The sequence below is a fragment of the Habropoda laboriosa genome, unplaced genomic scaffold (assembly GCF_001263275.1).
Source record: "Habropoda laboriosa isolate 0110345459 unplaced genomic scaffold, ASM126327v1 scaffold41, whole genome shotgun sequence".
Classification (NCBI taxonomy): Eukaryota; Metazoa; Arthropoda; class Insecta; order Hymenoptera; family Apidae; genus Habropoda; species Habropoda laboriosa.
The window spans coordinates 1292514-1309245 of record NW_017100164.1 but is presented as its reverse complement, the minus strand read 5'-3'; the positions used below and the strand labels follow the sequence as shown (position 1 = coordinate 1309245).

The 16732-nt window shown below is 36.9% G+C and overlaps 1 protein-coding gene across 1 annotated transcript; it reads right to left on the bottom strand.

Moving 5' to 3' along the window:
* Window positions 1–1648: 1648 nt before the first annotated feature.
* On the bottom strand, window positions 1649–12396 carry LOC108578560 (hemocyte protein-glutamine gamma-glutamyltransferase-like). Its single transcript, XM_017941923.1, has 8 exons — window positions 12230–12396; window positions 9574–10076; window positions 8415–8641; window positions 7231–7832; window positions 5861–5958; window positions 4360–4650; window positions 3580–3740; window positions 1649–2032 (listed from the first exon to the last, which is right to left on the bottom strand). The coding sequence occupies exons 2-8, from the start codon at window positions 10046–10048 to the stop codon at window positions 1745–1747; spliced, it is 2142 nt and encodes a 713-aa protein (XP_017797412.1). The 5' UTR covers window positions 10049–10076; window positions 12230–12396; the 3' UTR covers window positions 1649–1744.
* Window positions 12397–16732: the final 4336 nt, after the last annotated feature.

The window sequence follows — 16732 nt, the reverse complement described above, 5'->3', positions numbered from 1 at the left end:
CAAAGGTCTATACTATATTCTACATGCTTGAAAGTACAAAATTAATCATGCATATTCGTGAAAATGACAGAAATCCGTTACGCTTGAATGCGACGAGTGTAGTACTCACCCAAATAATATTTAGTAACTCATTATTTACGAAGAATTTGTGAACTTTTAGAATTGAAGAATGGAGTTTGGACCTTTAGCAACTTTCTCATATAGTTTTTAGTGCTCCGAACCCTTCCACTAATTAGTTATTAATAATTTTAGTACGGGATGTCGAGAACGATACCGCGTACCGTCAAGTAGCTTTACGGTTTTTCAATAATTTCACAACTTTCTACTAAATTCTCGTGCAAATAACTATATGCGTCTGAAAGACAACTCCTATAGCTACATTCTTTTGTAATTTTTATTAACGTAATCGGTTTAGTTTAAGAGTTATTAAACATTACATGAGAGAGTCCACTACTCGTCGTAGGCCAGTATAATCAAATGTTATAAACAATTGCTAATATCTACTAAATCACATCACTTATCGCTACTAAAATTATTGAAGAATATAGATGAAAGTCCATTCTAGATTCTGCATGCCTTAAAGTGCATAATTAATTACTCATGTCTTTTGAAATAACGAAACTGTGTTACGATTAAATGCGACGAATGTAATACTCTCCCAAGGAATGTTAAATAACTATCAAACCAAAAGGGATATGTTAATGAAAATTATACGAGAATGTAGCCAAAAGAGTTGCCTTTCAGATGCGTATAGTTAGTTGCACGAGAATTTAGTAGAAAGTTGTGAAATTATTGAAAAACCTTAAAGCTACGTGACGGTACGCGGTATCGTTCCCAACATCTCGTACTAAAATTATTAATACCTAATTATTGGAAGGGTTCGGAGCACTAAAAACTATATGAGAAAGTTGCTAAAGGTCCAGATTTCATTCTTCAATTCTAAAAGTTCACAAAATAATCGTAATTATTGAGTTATTAATGATTTTTCACAGGCCGACTTGATTGAGGCCCAGCAAGATAGAGTCTACCGGCCCGCCAGCCAATAGGAAACGTTCTCTCTCTGTCCTTGTCGCACACTAGTGCTTTCCTTGTCTAATACCTCTGTTTATATTCTGTTATCCGAGTAACGAGTGGTTAGTTCGCGGATCCAAACACGAGATGGCGTTGCTCCAGAACTGAAAATTCTCTGTCCTTGTCTATCCCTATACCTTTCCTTGTCTAACTCATTTCTCTAGTGCTATCCTTGTTTATCGCTATTCCTTTCCTTCTCTCTCTTCGTTATTGCTATCCTCGTCATCCGTATGATCAACTGATTCAACGTTACTAATAATGTAGATAGTAAAATTAATTTTCTCATTCATGTGTAAGCACTTTAATTACAGAACAATTAGTGTTTCCTGTGAAATAATATGAAAAAAATCAGAAATTGTTTATAACATTTTCTTTTAAATTAGAAAAATTAATATTCCTTTCGTTCAATCGAGGAAATGGCTTGAACATCGGGATAAATGAAGAGATACAGTTATTTATCAAAAAATAAATTATTTATTGTAAGATAAGTGCAAAAAGTGTATTTTTACAAAAGGAGCAAGTACTTTCAGAGTCGATAATGACAATACGTCTGTCCTATTTCTACGATTGTGTTAGAGAAAGTGGGATTATGGGGATATACATAATATATTCACTAATAACATTGGTATTTAATAGAAATGAAAACGGCGAAATAGGTCGAATTAAATGAATTTTATTCGTCCTCATCGAGAACATCAATAGCAGCGGATCCAGTTATGTCCAGCAGTTGTTTGGAAGTGAAAGTGGCGATGATTTTCTGTGCGCCACCCTTTTGAGGGATCAGTTGATGCTCCACGTAGACATCTTCTTCCGGTTCGACGTCTCTGAACATTAAAGTTTTGTTCTTAGACAATCCTGGTCCCGCGTAATTGAACTTGCATTCTGTCAGAGGTCTTCTCAAGGGATTCTTGAAACGCAGAGTGATTGTTGACGGTCTTCCTACGGTTGGGTCGCCGTCGATCTGAGAAATTGTTCATTTTCGTCGAATTAGAGAGCGAAATGTTGCGATTGTAAATTTTCTCACGACATTATTTCTCAAACAAAAATAATTGCGGCTACAGCGATCGAGTAGATCGCAACAGCTTGTAACAACTGAGGTGTTAAATTTGAAAAATTTCACTCTCAAGCATTGTTCTATTAATTTTTCTCAAGTGCGACAATTTATTTAGTACTGTGCTTACGTATAAGAGACTATGTGAATTATATTATTCTTCGCCTGGTGTTCCCTTTACTATTGACTATTCTGAACTATTCTAAGACACGTTTACGCGTGGTTTTTAAGGTATCGGTGATGGCACTGATTGGTTGACAGGGGAATGGAAGTGGAAAACGGGGTGACAAAAATGCGAATATTCAATTGGTGGATGGAATTTGTGGAAAGGTAGCGGGAAGGATTCGGAGCGGGGGTGATGAGCGACTTCTCACCCCTACGGGGAAAGGCCCAAGGTGACGTCAGCGCGGTACCGTTGATCGGGTCACCGTGGCCGTCCGACTCTTGGGTTCCCTAAAGTTTATGACACGGTAATTGCTATTGAGGGAGACAGAAAATTAATTTAGCTAATGCTAAGGTCACGTACCACCTATTCAGGTACGGGTAAAACTTTGCCTTTTCAAAAATAGCGTCTATAGGCGACCGTATCATAAACTAGTTCTAACGAAGCCTTAACAAGTACGAAATGAAATATTGAGAATATCGATACATCAAGATATAGAAAACTTACTCGAAAAATTTCGATCAATTGCTCAATTCTTCAAACTTGAACGCAACTAATGAATATCAATGGGTAAAATTATTGAAACGAATTCCATTGCATGCGATGCCTAAGATGAATTTGTAACTCGATAAAATCACCAAAATCGATTATTATTACTGAACAGAATAAGCAAATTCCGATTAGTTGGCAACTTTAAAATTCACACAGAGGAATTTGTGGAACTTTTTCATTGGTATACGCTACCGGCAAAAAATTTGGAATCACTTGTCAATTTACACCAATATTGAATCTGCTGCGAAACGATGTTGCAGAGATCAATAGCAATTTACCCCATTTCGATTAATATAAATTGTAATTTGGAAGTGACGTGTAAAGTAGTTACTCGGGCAAGTTGTTTAATAAAAATATATTTACTCGAATCCGATAACGATTAACCTAATTTTCAAGTGTAGGCGACGCGAGTCTACGACAAAAGGCCTCGTGCCTTTTTCGGGGCTCCCCTAAGTAGCCCCCTTTCCCTGGGAAGTGGAGGCGCGGGCCTGCATTGCCGAGGCAATACTCTTGTCCTCGAGGACGAAGAAACTCGGAAATGTTTGGAAAATCATCTCTCGGTTCTTCGCCTCGAGGGCCAAGAGCCGCCAGGCCTAAGTTCGTGGCCCCCTGTGGCGGTCGCCACAGTAAGAAAGTTCTTAAAATTGCTTACTTTTTTCTGAAAATTTGTATGCAACTTTGCTAAATTGCAGTTCAACTTGTTCCGCAGTAATATGTACATAGTTTCATTCGATCAGCCTACCTTGACCTCGATGTTCGGTTTCAAGACTTGGAAATCGTCCTCGTCGGCCCATGTCTGTCTAGTCTCCTTGACCGTGGCAATGCAGTACAGTTTCATAATACAGTACTCTACCAGCTTGTCCAAATAATCGTCCACCGTGACCGTGAGCCTCAACTGTTCGCCTGGGAATAAATTGGACGTGATCGGAATAAATCAGCTGGAATGCGTATAAATTGAGTTTGAATAGAGTCTATTTGGAAATTGGAAATAACGATATCCGGTGTTACAGAAACTGTATAAGAATGGTTATCGAAGAAATAGGCACAATTAATATTCAGTTGGATATTCGACGAAGTTAGGATACTTGAGATCGCTAAAAATGATCTAAAATGACTGAAAATCTTTTTATTTAAAATCCATTCGGAATTTTCTTTCTAAATTATAGGGAACTATTTTTATTTGAAATCAACAAGCTGATTTTAAAGTGGCAATAGTTATTCAAAAAAGTGAACACTGTTTAAATATCCATCGCTCTTCCTTTAAGCTTGCCACATTCTAAAACGAAGAATAAATAAAGAAACGAACACAATACAATTAATCCACTGTAACAGATCACTATCATAAATCAAACTTGACACAACAATGGACATTAATGATCCTGTTGAACCTACTGGCGTTAATCAGATATCGTTTGTAAATGTTATCGACGGGGGATCGACGAGGATACAATGTGTATGAAAATTACATCCGTTTGGTGAATCGATTACCTAACTGGTTTCGAATGGAAATCGATAAACTTACTTGCATTGGGCTGGAGAACGAAGTCACCGGAAGCTCTCTTTATCAGGTTCGCCTTGACACCAGTGTAATACACGCTACCAGCGGATAAGATGGCTTGGATGGTTCGTAGCTGGTTGGATTTATTTTTCATGTGTACTGTCACTGCGAACGGTTGGCCGATGTTCACACGATCAAGGTCCACGAGATCGAACTCGACGTCTTCTTTCGCTCCTGATGGCATCGAGTAAAATCTCTTGGCGACTTCCGTGTTGCGAACGGCTCTGTAGAGCGTCAGACGTTCGGCTTCGGTTCCTGGAATAGAGATGATGAGCGTTGAATAGATGCGATGAGAAATGTTTGAAGATTTGGGTATTTTACGAATTTTAAACTTTGGAACTGGGAATCTTTAGAATTTGGTGTTTTTGGAATCTGGAATATTTGGAATTTTTAATTTTGCAATTAGGAATCTTTGGAATTTGGAACATTTGGAATTTGGAACATTTAAAATTTGGAATATTTGGAATTCGGAGTATTTGGAATTTGGAATATTTAGAATTTGAAATATTTGGAATTTGGAATTTGGAGTATTTGAAATTTGGAATATTTGGAATTTGGAGTATTTGGAATTTGGAATATTTGGAATTTGGAGTATTTAGAATTTGAAATGTTTGGAATTTGGAGTGTTTGGAATTTGGAGAATTTAGAATTTGAAATGTTTGGAATTTGGAGTGTTTGGAATTTGGAATATTTGGAATTTGGAATATTTAGATTTTGGAATATTTCAAATTTGGAATATTTGGAATTCGGAGTATTTGGAATTTGGAATATTTAGATTTCGGAGTATTTGGAATTTGGAAGATTTAGAATTTGGAATATTTGGAAATTAGAATATTTAGAATTTGGCATACTTGAGATATTTGGAATTCGCAATATTTACAATTTAGAACACTTAAAATAATCAACAAAAATACTTGGAACATTTAAAAACACAAGTAAAGCTTGACAAATAAATGAAAAATTCAACGAAATATTTTTGTGAAATTGAGACGATTAAAACCAATTTAGAATTGATAGGCTTCGCTGAATCTAAAGTTCAACGAGTTCTGTCACAAGAGTTCAAAAGGTTCAATGGCTTTAAAGATTTAACTAAATATAGTATTTACAAAGATTAACAACAATAACTGTCTTTCAAATCAACTCTATTTAAAAACACACATCTGTTCCTCACATTCACACTTATTGACCCTTACCACACTACACGTCATGCAATCTACTCGATTGAAAGAAAAGAGTGAAAGACAAGTATTAGTCACTGAAAATGCAGCTGGATAAAAAATTACGAAATAATGATACTGCATAGGAAAAAAAATAAGAGAAATAAGTTACAAAATTTAATACTCCGATCGAAAAAGTTTCATTTACAATAGATAACTATAAGCAATTCAAACAATAAAATCGTATACAAAGATAATAAAATATACGAAAACATTCGAACACTGATATTTAATTAATTCGTATTTACCTTCTTTCGCTTTATACAACAAAGTGATATCCTCTCTGTCTCTGTCGCCGTTGGGATCAAAAATCCAAGGTGCTTTCGTCAAGATCATGCGACCAATGCTACGGAAAATCAGTAAATTCAACATGTTATCAGTTAATAAAAAAGTAATAATTCAATAAACACCGAGGTAATTATACATGTCAAACACTTTTAACTTTTACATAAACGCTTGGTCATCGCTTATGTTCGGATTATATAAACTGATAATATACGGTAGTGTTTCTTTTCGTGGCATCAAGGCCAGGATTACCATTGGAATCTCGAATTTCAACGAGCGGACGACTCGGAAAGAAAATTGAAACTAGCGAGCTACGGTGTTGTTTATTCTGCAATTAACGATTCCTGCGCCAGCGATAATGATTTCATATGACGAGAAGTTAATGCTTCTTTCTGCCGACAATCAGTTCCTTGTAACGTTAAGAATGCGACTTGCCGGTCGAACTATGCGATATATTGACAAATTGTTCAATCGATTGTTTCATCGATTAATTCAGTTTTACGTGTTTCTTTAAATCCGCCTTGTACACAATCAAAAATACTCACCGATACTCAAATAAAAATTGACAACTGTGCAGTACAATATACAGTAATTCATAAAACCTAATGAAACGTAAAATATTCAAAAAATTCAAATCTAACCGAAAATTTCTGTTTTTTTCTACATTTATTCTATTCATCAGCAAGAATACTCTCACCGATACTGTAGTTAATCTGCAATTATTCACCTTACGCTACAGTCGCCAAATGAAAATTGACAACTGTACAACACAATATACAGTAATTCAAAAAATTCCAATCTAGTCCGAAATTTTCACTCTTTAAATTTATCCTACACACCATCAAGAATATTCACCGATACTATAGCCGATCTATACCAATATTCACTTTACACTACGATAATTCATAAAACCGAAAATATTCCAAAAATTCACTACTCTTTCCACTACAGTCGCCAAATAAAAATTGACAACTGTACAACAGAATACACAACAAAAAAATTCCAATTTGACCCGAAAGATCCACTCTTCTCTAAATTTATCCTGTACACCAGGGGTTCCCAAAGTGCGGCCCGCGATGGCAGATCAGCCGCCATCTTGAATTTACAGAGATAACTTAGATTTTTACAAATAAGTTAAATTTTATCGTGTCATAATTAAAAATTGTTCCGTTAAAAAAATACTAAATTTTATACGTAATATATCTTGTTATTACGTAGATTGTATATATTTTATTGTCTTAACGACCAATGGCCGTAATTATCTTAATGGCCCGGCAAATATTTTGGAATTTACAATTTGGCCCACCTGGGCACCATCGTCAAGAATACTCACTGATACTTGTTGCAATCAATCTTCGAGTATCCAAGCTCGGTCTCCGGATCTTCCTTCCACCTCATCAGATCAGCATTCACGGAGGCGATCATGAACGTCACGTCGTAATTATACCCAACGGCTCCCTGTCGAATCGCCTCGACGGAAGATGGACCGCACTGATAAACACCGTCTGAAGTTTCCTGCGGAGTTGCATCGATCGCCTGCCAGCCACCGTAACCTTTCGGCAGATCCGGTCTTGCCATCCACACGTCGTTCCAAACGTGATAATTCCAGATGGAATCTTCGCCGTTCAAATTGTTAGGATCGTACTCGAGTTCCTCGTTTTCGGTGTTGTAATAACGGTCAACAGATAACGAGGCGTTCGCGTCGTGGGCCGATACCAGGTTCGAAACCACCCTCGATGGAATTCCAAGGGCTCGACAGACTGTGGTCACAGCACCGGCGAACACCCAGCATTGCCCGTATTTCACCGATTCGCCGGTTTCCAAGAATTCCTCCAAAATGGGCACACTTCCGGTCCACGTGGCTGGAGCGGTACCATCGGCGTAGTCTCCGTCCCAACGTCCGGTAATAACGCCTCTGTCGTCGTTCGAGTTTATCTGGAGAAAGTGTTTGAAATTTTAAGGTTGATCGACAGGTTTGTTGCTGCCGTCGACGCAGCATATGCGTTCTAGAGCGTGTTGTCCATTTTCTGGCGGCAATGCGCGTGTTAAACGCTGGTAAAAATTTTAAGGACTTTGCTTGAGGAAAATAGCTCAAGTAGCATCGTAAAGCTTCGTTAATGTTGGATTACTTCTGAAGGACACTGAATAAAATATATCGCCTGAGAACGAAAATGTTTCAAGGCTTTTCTTCTAAATAAAGACACTAGGAGGACCACCAGACGTGTCTGCAGTTCGTCTTAGAGCGAAGATACTCTACGCTGCGATGCAATAGCATAAACAGTTCGTAGGTGTAAACAGCTACCTCAGCTTTCTCTTTTTGGGTGTCCAGAAAACAGTTTCTGAAAGCTGTTCGTATAGAAATGACGTTCTTTCCAAGCCGTGTTAATAAAAGTGAATTCTTTCTTTTATTTCAACGGTTGATAAGAGATTATTCTGAATTAGAAGTTAATTTACTTTTTCAGTAAAGCAGAAAAGTTTCGATTGCTGATTTAACGCCAAATGGAACAATAAACTTACAATTCTCGAAATAGCCCGGCACATTTTCACCGGGTCGCCTCTGGAAATAGCCTTAATGCCAGATCTTTCGAGCATTAATTGAATGGCCGGAAGTACTACGGCGTCGAACTGGCCGAATACCCATTCTCTGCCACGCGAACTACCCCATGGACCAACCCATATTTTTCCAACGTCGTTCAAAACATACTCGTCCAACAGCTGTTCATCCTCCATGTACACTAAATCCTCTGGAAACGAAAGAAAGTTTCTTTTCTCATCCCTTGCGCTTTATCGACACGTTAAATGTCACATTCGTGACTGACGATACTTAAGAAATCAAATTCGACCGATACGACGATACTTGACAAATAAAATTCAACCGATATGACGATACTTGACAAATAAAATTCACCTAATATTCAATCAATAATAATAATAATTTAACAATTTTCTCATCTCTTTTACAAAGAAAGTGAAATAACCTTTCTCAGTCATACTAACACAAACTAGAGACTTCAAGCTACCAATTAATATAAAAAAACTAACAAACGTGTAACTTGTTCAAATTTTACAGCATTTCTCGCTTACGCAGCCAAAGTTACCCCACTTTCCCCTAACTCGACGATGGCGAACCTTTTGAGCTCGGTGTGTCAAAATTGGGAAAAAACCTAGCTTAACTCAGGTGCCGTGTCACATCTAGAATATTGTACGATCACGGACTCGCTATGGTTCAGCTCCGAATTATCGATTCTGAACCTCGTTGATAGAAGATAGACACCGTTGTCTTTCGTTGTTGTTTGTGCGATGATTATCTGTGATCTTCTCGGTTTCGCCTGTGAGGTGACTTAACCCTACTGCGTTCTTCGTTTTGACTGTACACTTAAGACGTTTGGGTGAAAAAGGACCTAAGACCTTACGTGAAACAACTTTTGTTTCCAACGCGACATAAGAACCTAGACAATAAACGTTTAAAATAATGTTAAGGAACGTAAACTTGATAAGAGTAAAAATGATTAAAAATATAAAAAGGCGGTGGGTCAAAAAAGACCCGAAGACCGCTCTAGGGTTAAGTCGATGCGTGTCACCTGTGACACGCGTGTCACAGGTTCGCCATCACTGCCCTAACTAATACCGAACTTCGATTAATCACAAAAGCATCCAATATGCAAAATCACTGTACCTTTCAACCATGGATTGAACAGCAGATAAATGTCCTTGTCGTAGTTGTAAGTCCTCGGCGCCTGTTTCTTTCTCGCCACAGTGGTAGTCTCGACGTTCAATTGCCATAATCCAACAGGGCTGTCCACGGGACTTCTCACTTCCACGGACAGATCCATTCCGCTGAGGCCCACCATACGCACACCCCATGCTTCCAAATCGGTCAGGTAACTGTCTCTATTGGTGACAGTGTTCACACCTCTGGTTCCTTTCAGAACATTCGGATTCGGACCGAAGCTGAACAGCAGTCGAACGATATCCGTGTCGTCCACGTACTCTCGGTTGAATCTCAGAGCAACGTTGAAAGTCTGACCTCGTCGAAGAACTGCCGCTGGTGGATCAAGGTGCACCAGCTCGTAATTGATCGTATGATGCACTTTCGCGTTTTCTTTTTCGTACATGTGTACATTCTCGACGACCAGTGGCTCTTCGAACATTTTCACGGATTAATCGAGGTTGTCCGAGCTGTTGAACAGAGTTTCAATCAGGAAATTCTGATTGTTCGACGATGGAAAGTTTGGGGATGAAATTGTGAAATACGACAAATAAAATTACGACATTGGGTTTGTGAGAGTATTAAAAAATAGCATGGTGTTAGATTATGTGAGATAATTTGTCGACTACTTTCATAATTATATTAATACTTTTGGCTTTAATGGTAGAACGACCGGTCGGGTCAAAAATGACCCATTAAAGACTTTCCAAAAGTATAAATTTTTATAACGACTAAAATGTGATTGAAAAATTAGATTCGTATCGATACAAGTATAGAAGCATAAACGCAGAAAAGAGAGGGAATTATAAAAATTTTTTTTTTTTTTTTTTTTTTTTTTTGGAAAGTTACCGATGGGTAAATTTTGACCCGGTCGGTATTTCTAGCGTTCATACGGTAAACGATAAATTTATATAAACGAGCATAAAGCAGTCGATAACTATTTCAACGCAATTAGTCAAAGTGCATAAATAGTAGCAAATTAAAAATTATAACGAATCAAGTGATAGAGACACGATACTCGGCGTACTGTTATTCATCGTTGCAAAGAATCGAGTATTACTGCGTTCACTAGAAATAGTTATGCACTCATTCATAAGATATCGAATGCCCGTACGCTACTTTCATTCATGTCACGTAACTACGGCGAAAATGAACAAGGACTCTGTTTTACGATAACTTCTTTCAAGCTGTGTGTATTGATAATTGGAACGTGTGACGGCATACCAACAGCGGCGATGAGTGTTCAGGTGAAAAAAATTTCTCCGGCCTTGTAACATGGATTTCGTAATTTAAAATAAGGAAAATCGAGGCTACAAATGTTCGACGATGAATTCACGAGATTCTTCGTCTTCTTACGAACATTTCAATTTCTACCATAAGTATCGCAGGCACTTTGCTAATCGTAATTTGCAAAAGCAGTGCTCGTTTAAGAAAAAAATTTCTCGCTTAAAGGAAACGTTAAATTCTTTGAGTTAAACAATTGAACGTCGTCGAAATGCTTAATATTCAAATTTGTCTGAATTCCACGCTGCTTATGTTTTCCTCACAGAATCATAGATAAAAGAGTAACTTTACGATATATGTATATTAAACTGCTCGTTACACTTTATACGTGAACTTTGAAAAATTCGATTTATTTCCAGATTCGACTTTCGTTAAATCCGTGAAATTAATTATAAAGAATTAATTTTCGTCAATTTTTCACTTGGTGAACGATCACCGAATGCCTGAATGTCATTATTACAGATACACGTTTTTGACAGTGTGCTTTTGAAATAAAAACTTCAAGTATTGCGAAAATCGAGATAAATTCGATCACAAGAAAATTTCTCATTCCATGGAAAATCTAATTTTACCCAATTTTACGTTTCGAAAAGTCACCGAAGATATCTCGAACACGTGGAGAACGGGTTATACCCAAATAGCAGACACGTCTTTAGCTGTACGACAGTACGGTATTTACACCGATCTATCTCACAGTTGCGTAAATTTCCGGGATCGAACGTAGAACGTGGATAGCCTCACGAAACGGGTGTTCCACCCCTGAATGGAATCGGTGACTGACGTGAAATGATTCACCGACCTCTTCGACGTAATCCCATTTTTCGAATAGCATTACTCAACGAGCGCGATCAGTTTACTTTCCATTTTTGTGAATTTCGAGCAACACCTTGCTGGTATAATATTATACACGTAGTTTTACACGTATAGAAGCGTTAATTCTTCAAATAACAATTCCTCGAAATTGTCAAATCTTTTGGTCCGTTAAAAAGTCAGCTGTAATGCATATCGTCTTCATAAAACTGATATTACTAATCTGCGTAGCCATTAATTTCGCAAGATTACTGTACCCGATTTTTCTGGGGATTCCTTCTTTTTTTTTAAACAGGAAACACGTATTTCGATAGCGATATGAACGTTTCACCGAAATTACTGTATTTTAGCCGTTGAGCTTTTAAAATTGAAATTTTAATTTCGTACTTTCTAAATGTAGTATAGCACGAATTAAATTTTTAAAGGAAACATCGTGTTGTCGTTGCAATTGAATCGAAGAACGTTGGTGTAAGAATAATGTAAATTTCGCAATTTTTTTCAAGAAAGAAGAAAGACGACTTGAACTCACATTTTCTGTGTAGTTTCTCCTTGTTCTTCAGGTTTCAACAGAACCGTACGCAAGTAACAGGCACTGTAGTGGAAAACAATTGAACTGTAGAAATTTAATCGAAAATTTAGAAACGATACTTCAATCCAAGATACTATCGTAGACGAACCGGTTCAGATTAACAATCAACTTATACTCTCACTGTACTGGCGCTAACAGAGTGTTCCTGTCTTTTTATACGACTCGCAGCTTCCTCCGGTGTGACCGCAAAGTCCCCACTACGGCACGTGCGAACACCACGTACAGAATCTTCAATTTTTCTAATAATTATTCCTGAAGATCTCGGAACAAACTTTTTGGCCCATTAAAAAGGAAATAATCAACTTTTTTTGAAATACCTTTACTCTGTATAAAATTGCGACAAATGAACTTCAAATACTAATGTTCGAAGGAATTAATGAAAATTTACATATCCACATTTTAACATTCATGTTATCCATACTAGCGTCATTATTAATTTCTCTTACATTTTATTTATTTATCAAACAACTGTGAACTAAACAGTGTGACTATTTTTGTTATTATTTAAATACGTATGTGAGAAAGGGGAAAATATTGGAATCAAGTTTTTATGTAAGAAGAAAACAACGTAGTTTCGAAACGGAGATGTTTTTGTGTATCCTCAAATGTGAATTTCGTTGGAAGTCGAAAGAGTCAATTCCACGCTGATTCAATAGCCACGAGTCAATTAAATGCAGAAAGATTAAATTCCTAATTCACTTCGCAGAGGAAACAAATTGATTTATATATCGTATGAATTGGAAAAAAAAGAAATACGTACGTCAAATTGAAATTAAGCGTAATTATTCGATACACAGGAAACACTAGCGAACTATTATCTTATCGCGTTAGCACGTATCGTTGTAATTAGCACAATGGGCTCGTAGAAACGTAAGTGGATGTTGCGGTTTTCCACACGATTGATAATCGTCTAGATTGAAGTAAAAAGGGGGCGCAGACAAGCGATGAAGGAGGAGATAGTTGAAGAGGAGTGTTTGAAAACAGTTTTCGATTTTCCATAAATTTATTTTTGCGCTCCGCTCTTCTCATCGGACTACACAAATTACGTTGTAAATTATTGGTCTGTCTGTGACTTGCGAATTTCGCGGTATTTACCCTCTTCCCTCTCGTTCCTAGTCTTTTTATCGTGTTTTTTTTTTTTTTTTCATTTGATACTCTTCGCACAACTCAATTTTTAATCCACGAACCGGCACGCGTTCTTTTAAATGCATTCTAGAGACGTCTGTTTCGGGTGTAACAAATGTTACCCTTCCTTTCTTTCTCGTATTTGTTTCACGTAGAGGATATAATTCGATAACAAAGCTGTACGTTTTCAAAATCTGATCGCGACGTGTGTGATTGAGCAGAGAAAACACTGTGGTCAAACTACCTGGATCATATTTTCACTCGTCGACACGTCCAGGATCATTGGTATCAATGGTTTCGATCAGTGCTGATTCGCATGTACATGTATTAGGTTGACAGAACGATAATAGAATGAACAAGTATCGTTTGGATGTAACTGAAAATTTTTCAATCGTTCTGTGAAACATTGTGCCATCTTCAACGCAACGATACAATTATTATTTACACAGGGGATAAACGTAGAATGTTAACACGAAACGTAAACGATATTTACAGCATAAATTAATAACTTAACATAATTGTGACGTTACGGTAACATTCGACCGCGTTACAAATGCTTAACATCAAGTTTACCGAGGAATGGAAATACACGGATTATTGGTTGAAATTTACAATAGATCAATAAGATATTGGACAACATATTGTAACAAATATACAGTCTGCTCTAACAAACTTAACCATTTAAAGATTTTACAGAAGGGAGAGAAATAGTATTGACTGTAGTGGACAAAGTTCAACATAACAAACATCTGCTGTTAACAGCGAATCTGACTAAATAACAAACAAACAAAAAAAGAGAATAAAAAAGAAATATCTCGCATATTTCTCCAAATAAATAAATCTTCTGTTTATTCTGAGAGTGAAAGTATTTACAAAGAAAAAAAATGGATCGATTCGACTTGGCCCATTACTGCTTGAAAGCATTCAATACTGATCAACGATTCGAAGTAGATGACATCAGATTCCAAAAAGTACAGCCACAAATTCTCGATTCGTCGTCGTCGAACGACAGCTAGCACGCGTTCAACAAGTACAAATCAAGAGCTGCTATATATGGTTATACATATTCTAGGAATAAATGGAATCGTGCATTGAGCATCCGTCTAAAGTGTCTAGAAACGTTACAATTAAGGCGAACGGTATTCGTACGAGAACGGAAAGAGAAAACCATCGATGTCCCTTTACGGCCTTGTTTCCGTCTGGCATCTTGCGAAACGGAATCTCATTACTGGATAATTATCGCCAGTTAGTCATTCTTCCAATTTTTCTATTTTTAAACGACTGTCGAATTTCTGACGAATTACAAATTTCCACGAGTATAATTTTCAACAATAATTTCGGAATGAAGCAAACAATTTCTTGTTAATCGATGAACAATTTAACGGTTCCAAAATTTGGCACAAAACATTGGCTGTTGCGATCATTTTTTTTTTCTTTTTTTAGGTTAATTTCCAAGTGGCGATTGTCGTCCAGTTTTGACAATTTCTTCTTTCTCTTTTTCGGTACAATGTTGGCGTCGATCAATTTCAATGTTCAAAAACGTTCAATGTATCAGGAGCATACGAAACAGGGTTCGATGAAAAACGTGCAACCATTTCCTTTCTACACGCCTATGCTGTCGCGTTTCTTTAATCGTTTCTCTTTGTTTAGAATGCAGCCGATTCTTCGTCCATTATGGCACACGCCAGGCACAAGTATATCTCCTCTCCCTCTCCAAGTAACTCACGCACTTAAAAAGGCAATATATAACACGTAACTGTAAATTCGAGCGAATCGAATCAACGCAAATAGGTAAAACATACAAAAGAAAAAAAGTATTCAAAGTATAATAATGATAATGAGAATGACAATAATAAGTCCGTAGAGCTTGAAACTCGTAAAAGTCTACAAAATAAATTAGATATTCCGCTAAATTGCCACTCGATAAATATATATCCCCCATATCTTTATACCTCTTTCGCAACTCTTCTTTTCCTTTCCTTGCAATTTAGAATACACGTTCCACGACTGTACCGACAGTAAGAAGGCATACAATATATAAAGGTATTTATATTATGTGTTAAAAATAATATTCGAACTTATGCAGCGTTAACCGCGAATAGAATCACAATCGTTTTTAATTATCGTATCGAAAATAAGAGAAAACAATCAGGTTCAAGTAAATTTTCACTTCGACACGTACGTACAATTTTTTTTCTCATTTTATAAATATTAGCTAAATAATGTAACAGCACTTCTCTTTAGATTCCACGCGATCTCGCGCAAAGACGACCGCGTTTACGCGATTTTTGGTCCGATCGTAATAACCTCTCTTGTATCATCATCATTTATTTCTTTTTTTATTTTTTATACACTTTCAAGGGGGCAAAAAGCACGACGAATCTGCTAAACGCGGTCGTGTTTTAACAAAATGCGATCCTTGATCCTACTATCACAGTCAAGTCTCCCCGTTTCTCGTATCCCATATTATCATTTTATTTCTTTATTTTTTTTAACCGCGATTATAATAACGCTTTGTCCGAACTTCAGCTTTAGTTTCGTATCACGTCTCACACATACATAGAAGAGAATATATGTGCAAACAGCATGTATCGAAATATGTTCACAGATGAAATGGAATATTTCGCGAGCACTTTCGTCACACATCGTATATCGAGAGAGAGAGAGTGTGTATGTCGTCATCTCTCGAATAGAAAGAGTTCAGTAGAAAAAGTAACGAAAAGTGGAAAAAGAAGAAGAAGAAGAAGAGAGAGAAACAAAGAAAACTACTCTCATTATTACCATTCCAAACGCGAACGATTAGGAAAGTCTTTTTTTACCTTCGTAGGAACACCAGTGTGCGCAGGAAATGCAACATTTTTAAATCTGCTTTTTACACTTTCCTATCTTTCCTCTTTTGTCTTTTTTTCTTCTTGTCTAAAAGGCGCGGTATTCGATGTTCAAAGACGAAACAAAAGCTCGTCTGTTCATACACAGATACATCTCGTTCACGCTACAGTTTCTTCGTCCTTCGTCGCGTTACAATATAGAATTTTTCTTTTCTCATTTTTGTTCTCCGATACGACACAAATGTATACAAGCATCTCTTCGTTTAACTCTATTAATGCAACTCTTTTTCTTTTTTGCCCAGCTTTGTATCGATTAAAAAGATAGTGCCCTAACACTAGCTCAGATACATAATAATCAACAAGTAATCGCGAAATATGCATTATTCTATTGTGTGTGCGTGTGTGTGCATATATATATAGATATACATATACACACACGCGAACACAATTTTCTTTTATAATATTTATATTTTTATATGTATATATATAA